The 6,253-nt window shown below is 36.0% G+C and overlaps 1 protein-coding gene across 1 annotated transcript; it reads left to right on the top strand.

Moving 5' to 3' along the window:
- Positions 1-2,025: 2,025 nt before the first annotated feature.
- On the top strand, positions 2,026-2,409 carry LOC118763787 (zinc finger BED domain-containing protein 5-like). Its single transcript, XM_036503529.1, has one exon. It carries the CDS (start codon positions 2,026-2,028, stop codon positions 2,407-2,409), a length of 384 nt encoding a protein of 127 aa, XP_036359422.1.
- Positions 2,410-6,253: the final 3,844 nt, after the last annotated feature.

The following is a 6,253-nucleotide window of genomic DNA, read 5'->3' as shown; positions in this document are numbered from 1 at the left end:
TGGGTTAATTTATATGTGTGTGTGTGTGTGTGTTCTATATATAAATATGTACATATAATGTATATATACAAAGTGTATATATCTGTATTTATGTATATTAAACTTTTTAATACTTTTTGATAGTTATATATATATTTTTTTTTAATTATAAATATAAATTAATAATTTTAATTTGAAATTTAAATAATTTAAATTTTTAAATTTTATATTTTATATATTTTGTATATTATATTTTTATTTTTATGTTTTGGTTTATGTTTTTCACTGTTTGATTTGCCTAATAGTAGTTTTATCTCTAATATAATTTATATATATATATATATAATTTGTATACATTTGTTTATATAACTAGCAGTATCGCCCGGCGTTGCTCGGGTTTGTAAGGAAATAACTATATAAGCATCCAGCAAAAATCATTAAAAATGCGGAAAAATGATGGTAATTTTTTTTTAATCGTAGACTCATTGTAGACGCGCGCTAATACCCAGAAGGGCTCGATATGAATGACGACTATAAGATACCCGCTTTTGGTTAAACTGCAACCGCAAAATGTGGGAGTAGTTAGGAATCTAAATCGGAGGAGACAGAGTCTCACACGCACAACTTCAATTTTATATATAAAGATGCGTACACACACACACACATCTATAAGCGTATATAATATATATATATATATATATATAATATATATATATATATATATAATATATATATATATATATATATAATGTATGCATTATGTTCGGTTGTGCTGAAAATATGCACACCTATGTTAAAAGTGCTGGCGAGTTTGCATGGCAACTATTTTTTTCCTCAAATGAAAGGCGTGACCTCTAGGATAAAATTCCTCATCTTATAAAATGTGGGCCCGAGTAGACCCGAATGAAATCGGGTTATATTAACCAAAATGTGAAAAGAGGTCTAAATGGGGCTTGAAGGGGATTAAAATTTACAGGAGCGGGTGTTTAGGAATTCTCTGTTACATCAAGCTAAAAAATTTGCACCAGCCTTTAAATTGTCAATGCGTTGCCGTCCATGATGAAGAAGTTTTGAATGCTTGCCATGGTGAGTCTACTGTCGTGAGAAAGAATCACTTCAAAGCTTGGTGTTTAGAAATTTTCTTTTACATCAACATCAACATTTTACGCCAGCCGTTAAACTGCCACTACGTTGCTGTCCGTCGTTAAGAAATGCCAGCCATGGTGAGTCTACTATCCTCAGATTCTATCCCTTCAAACTTTGGTTTCTAATATTTTTTTATCTTTATTCAGCTCGCAAGTTCGTCTGTCCCTTTTAAATGTTAGTGTTTTGCTGTCTGCCTTGAAGCAGACCTTTCCGTTGTCACTGCCTGATATTTATGACTGATCTTTCAAAATATTTTCTTTCTCAACTTACTCAAGATCTTTTGTTGCTTATAAATGGGAGAGAGATAGATAGAGAAAGATAGGGAGTAAGAGAAAGCGAGGGAGAGTCCGAGAGAAAGGAAGAGTAAGAGAGTGGGAAAGTGAGAGAGAAAGGAGAGAGAAACATAGAGGGAGAATGTGGTGATAAAAACAGAAAGAAAGCAACAGAAAGTAACAACCACACTCTTACCCGCGCGTAGAGCGGATCATATTAAGCTAGTTTTAACAATAAAACCAAAAGTTTTAATATTAAATGTTTATGTTAAAAATATAGTAATTTTTTGTAAGAAAAAATTATAATATAAAACCAAATGTTAAACTAAAATTCAGGTTTAAATATCATAGACAGTACTAGGTAAAACTAAAAGCTTTGCAAAATCTTTTCTTTTTTAAAGAAACTTTTTTTATATTTTCGTGCAAATTAAATACAACATTTTATTGTACAATTTTTTCGCACAACTTCTCTTTTTATTTAACTTTTATTCCAAATTTTTTTGTTTTAATTTTTTATTCAGAACTTTTTACTCCAAGAGTTCTATCTCGGGCTTTCACATTACCTTACACGTACCATATCTTTATGTTCACGTATTTGTGTTGTCCACTGCACATCAAATATTTCGCGATGAATGCAAAGAAACAGAAGTATCTTGACGAATATATTCGATTTGGATTCGTGTCCCTCCAAACGGCTGACACAGAAGTCTCCCAATGTGTGACATGTTACAAAACTTTGAGCAATGATGGAATGCGACATTTATGCTTGGAACACCACTTAAGGACAACACATCCTGCTCTTGCAGACAAGCCCAAGGCATTCTTTGAAACAAAAAGACATTCCTTGAAGCAAGCTAAGTTGGACGGCAGTGGGCCATTTCGGCAACAAATTTCAATGGTCGTAGAGGCTTCCTATGAGATCGCCATGTTGATTGCAAAGAGCAAGAAGAGTCATAGCATCAGAGAGACAGTCATAAAACCGTGCAGTAGAACTCGTTCTGAGGAAAGATAGTGCAAACAAGTTTTCCCAAATTTCACTATCAAACGATACAGTCAAGGGAAGGATCGACGACTTGTCTCAAGACATCAAAGATCAAATTCTCGACCAAGTAAGAGATTCTCCTGTTTTTTGCCATCCAATGTGACGAAGCGACTGACACCGTTCAGTGTTCTCAGCTAATGGTATATACTCGTTTCGTGTCAGGCAACTGTGTAAAAGAGGAAATGTTATTCTGTCACCCTATGGATAGTTGTACAACAGCAGTAGCTATTTTTCGTGATGTATCAAACTTCTTTCAGAAAAGCCAACTTTCGTAGGGGTGTGCATTGATGGAGTTCCAGCCATACTTGGTCTGCAGTCTGGATTCATTACTTGGGTGAAAGAAAAAAATCCATCTGTTGTAGGTACACACTGTATACATAATCGTGAAGCGTTAGCATCCAGAACCTTCCCTACTGAAGTGAGAAATGTCCTGAACGTGGCTATCAAAGTTGTCAACTTTGTTAAAGGTTGAAGCTTTAAACAATCGTCTTTTCAAACTGTTGGGTAAAGATATGGAATCTGAACATGAAGCATTGCTTTTTTACACGAATGGACGATGGCCATCAGAGTGGAACATGCTTGGATAGCTTTATTAACTACGAGAGGAAGTAGCAATATTTCTAGATTTGCAGCAGAAGGCAGATCTCCATGACAAATTCCAGTCTGAAGGCTTTCAGCTATCTCTAGCTTATCTGGTGGACATCTTCGAAGCGTTGGATGCTCTCAACTTTAAGCTATAAGGGAAAGACATCAACATCCTCACGCACCAAGACACCATTCGAGCCTTCATGGCCAAACTTAACCTCTAGAAATGTCGAATTCAGCAGGGAAATGCAGCCAGTTTTAGTGTCTTGGATTCTACTCTCATTCACGGTATCCTTGATTCTGAGTTAAAGAAACATAATCACTCATCTAACTTGAAAACAGAATTCATCAGATACTTCTTAGATACAAATGAAAATAGTGAAGCTTGGAAATTCATCTGGAACCCATTTCAGTGTGAAGTGACTGATGTTTTAGATGAAGTGCAAAGAGGAGTTTCCTGAGCTGAAGTTCAACTCCCCAGCTGAGGAAGACTTCAAAGAACTGGATCTTGAAACGTTCTGGAAAGGTTCCTGTTTACCCTCTGATCTCACATCAGGCTCTTCGGATTTTAGCTATGTTTAAATCCAAGTATCTTTGTGAAGCTGCATCTTCCACGCTCGTTGCTGTCAAAACAAAGTACAGAAGCAGACTGAACGTTGAAAGGAACTCACTGGCATTCAACCCTGCATTCAAGATCTTGTAGCTAAGAAGCAGTGTCAAATTTCTCACTAATAATGTGACTAATTCATATTCACTAAAAAGACTATAAACATATTTTAGATTTTATTTAAGATCTGAGTGGGAATTTTATTCATAGATGCAAGGGGGGCGTGGAGAGAAGGACAAATTTCTAGGGGAAGCGTGGTAGTAAAAAGGTTAAGAACCACTGTTATAAGTGATCACCATGTATTGACTAAAGAAAATAATCTAATATTGGGATATATAAACCCTCAACGGAAAAAAAAAGTGGCGTATATGCCCCAATATTAGACTATTTCTTTAGTCAAGACACGATGATCACTTATAAGTTTTAAGCTTATAAAAAATATTACTATTTGCAGAATTGTAAATTTCGGCACCGCTTATAAAATTATCGCAGAAAACACACACACACGCACACATATATATATATATATATAATATATATATATATATATATATATATAATATATATATATATATATATCTATATATATATATATATAATAAATAAATGCACCCTTTTAAAGCCTAGCCAGGCTCATGGGCCCGGTTTCCCGATTTCCCGGTTTCTGTGTTCCCAAGCTATCGCAGCGTTACTCATTTTTGCCAGCTGAATGGACTGTAGCAACGTGAAATGAAGTGTTTTGCTCAAGAATACAACGCGTTGCCCGGTCCAGGAATCGAGACCACAATCTTACGATCATGGTGCTGACACCCTAACCACTAAGCCACGCGCCTCCACATATGTGGACAGAGGAAATTTCCAAAACTGTTTTGTTGAACCACTGAAAGAAGTACAGCACCGACGTTTTCGCCTGCCACATGCTGTCTGCATACAAGTTGTGATTCCTCGAAATCGGCAGAGCTTCAATCTTGAAAGAAAGAATAAAGTTCGAAAGAATCTCTAAAATCCATTAACTCCTTAGAACAATGAATATGGCATATCTTTGCCAAAATTTTAGAATTTTTAGTTAAATAATTTATTTGATTTTGTTTAAAATTTGAGTAGAGTAAATTACTCAAAATTTACATCAAATAGCTTTACCCTTACTAACAAGCAATACCGTGCTTTCCGGTGACCCTGCTCAACGTACTAAAATATACACATATTTGTTTTTCAAAGTTTTTGTTGTGTATAGATAGATAGATAGATAGATAGATAGATAGATAGATAGATAGATAGATAGACAGACAAACAGACAGACAGACAGACAGACAGACAAACAGACAGACAGACAGACAGACAGACAGACAGGCAGATAGATAGATAGATAGATAGATAGATAGATAGATAGATAGATAGATAGATACATACATACATACATACATACATACATACATAGATAGACAGACAAACAGACAGACAGACAGACAGACAGGCAGATAGATAGTTAGATAGATAGATAGATAGATAGATACATACATACATACATGCATACATAGATAGATAGACAGACAAACAGACAGACAGACAGACAGACAGACAGGCAGGCAGATAGATAGATAGATAGATAGATAGATAGATAGATAGATAGATAGATAGATAGATAGATAGATAGATACATAGATAGATAGACAGACAAACAGACAAACAGACAGACAGACAGACAGACAGACAGACAGACAGGCAGATAGATAGATAGATAGATAGATAGATAGATAGATAGATAGATAGATAGATAGATAGATAGATAGATAGATATGTTTCTTTATTAGCCACACAGGGCTGCACACAGATAGAACAAATTACAAGGTAGAGCTTTTCTTTTGAAGGTTTAAAAAAAAAAAAAGGAAGGGGGAGTTTCGATCAAAAGGGATCGTAAAAGGAGAGAAAGAGGACAAAAAAAAGGGGGTTAAAAAAAAGGGGGGAGAGCAAAAAAAAAAAATTGATCAATAGGGATCATTATCACAGAAATGTCAATATGAAGTGTAAAGGGGAGGACAGGTGAGGTTTACCCGTGGAAAGAAAAGCCTACGGAAAAGACCACGGTAACCTCGGTCAATGGAGTCACATGTTATATTTTTTTTTTTTTTTTTTTGCGAATAAGCAACTCTCTGTTTTCAATTTCTGGGTTCATAGGATCATGTTCAAGGTGGCTTCGTCATTCATACGTGCCATTCTTGCTACATTCACCCATCTTTTTTTAAAACATTCGCTAGACAAAACTTGCCTCTCTACTCTCACTTTCCTTTTCAACTGGTACTTGAAGAAGTTGATGAGAGATTGACCAGAGAGGAAAGTGTTTGTCTCCAATCCTTTCAGACGCGTCCACCAGATACATTCTTTCGCCATAGCCACAAGGATGATGAAAATAGCTCTTCCTTCACGTTTGAAGGAAGGAGGCGTGACAATATTGACGATAGACTCAGCTGATAAACCGACTCGTCCCACACGTGACAGCAGTTGTTCGACATAAGCCCACAGGTCGGAAATTGTTGGACACTGAACGAGTGCGTGCAGAACGGTTTCGTCGCTCTGACCGCATCTCGGGCAGGTCGGCCCCGTGTTTCTCGAGCCGTGACTGTA

The sequence above is a fragment of the Octopus sinensis genome, linkage group LG6 (genome assembly GCF_006345805.1).
Source record: "Octopus sinensis linkage group LG6, ASM634580v1, whole genome shotgun sequence".
NCBI lineage: Eukaryota > Metazoa > Mollusca > Cephalopoda > Octopoda > Octopodidae > Octopus > Octopus sinensis.
This window is presented reverse-complemented; position numbering and strand designations above follow the sequence as displayed.

Bases quoted from the DNA above. Each gene is read 5' to 3' on its own strand.
- LOC118763787 (XM_036503529.1), top strand. From the start codon at position 2,026: ATGAATGCAAAGAAACAGAAGTATCTTGACGAATATATTCGATTTGGA.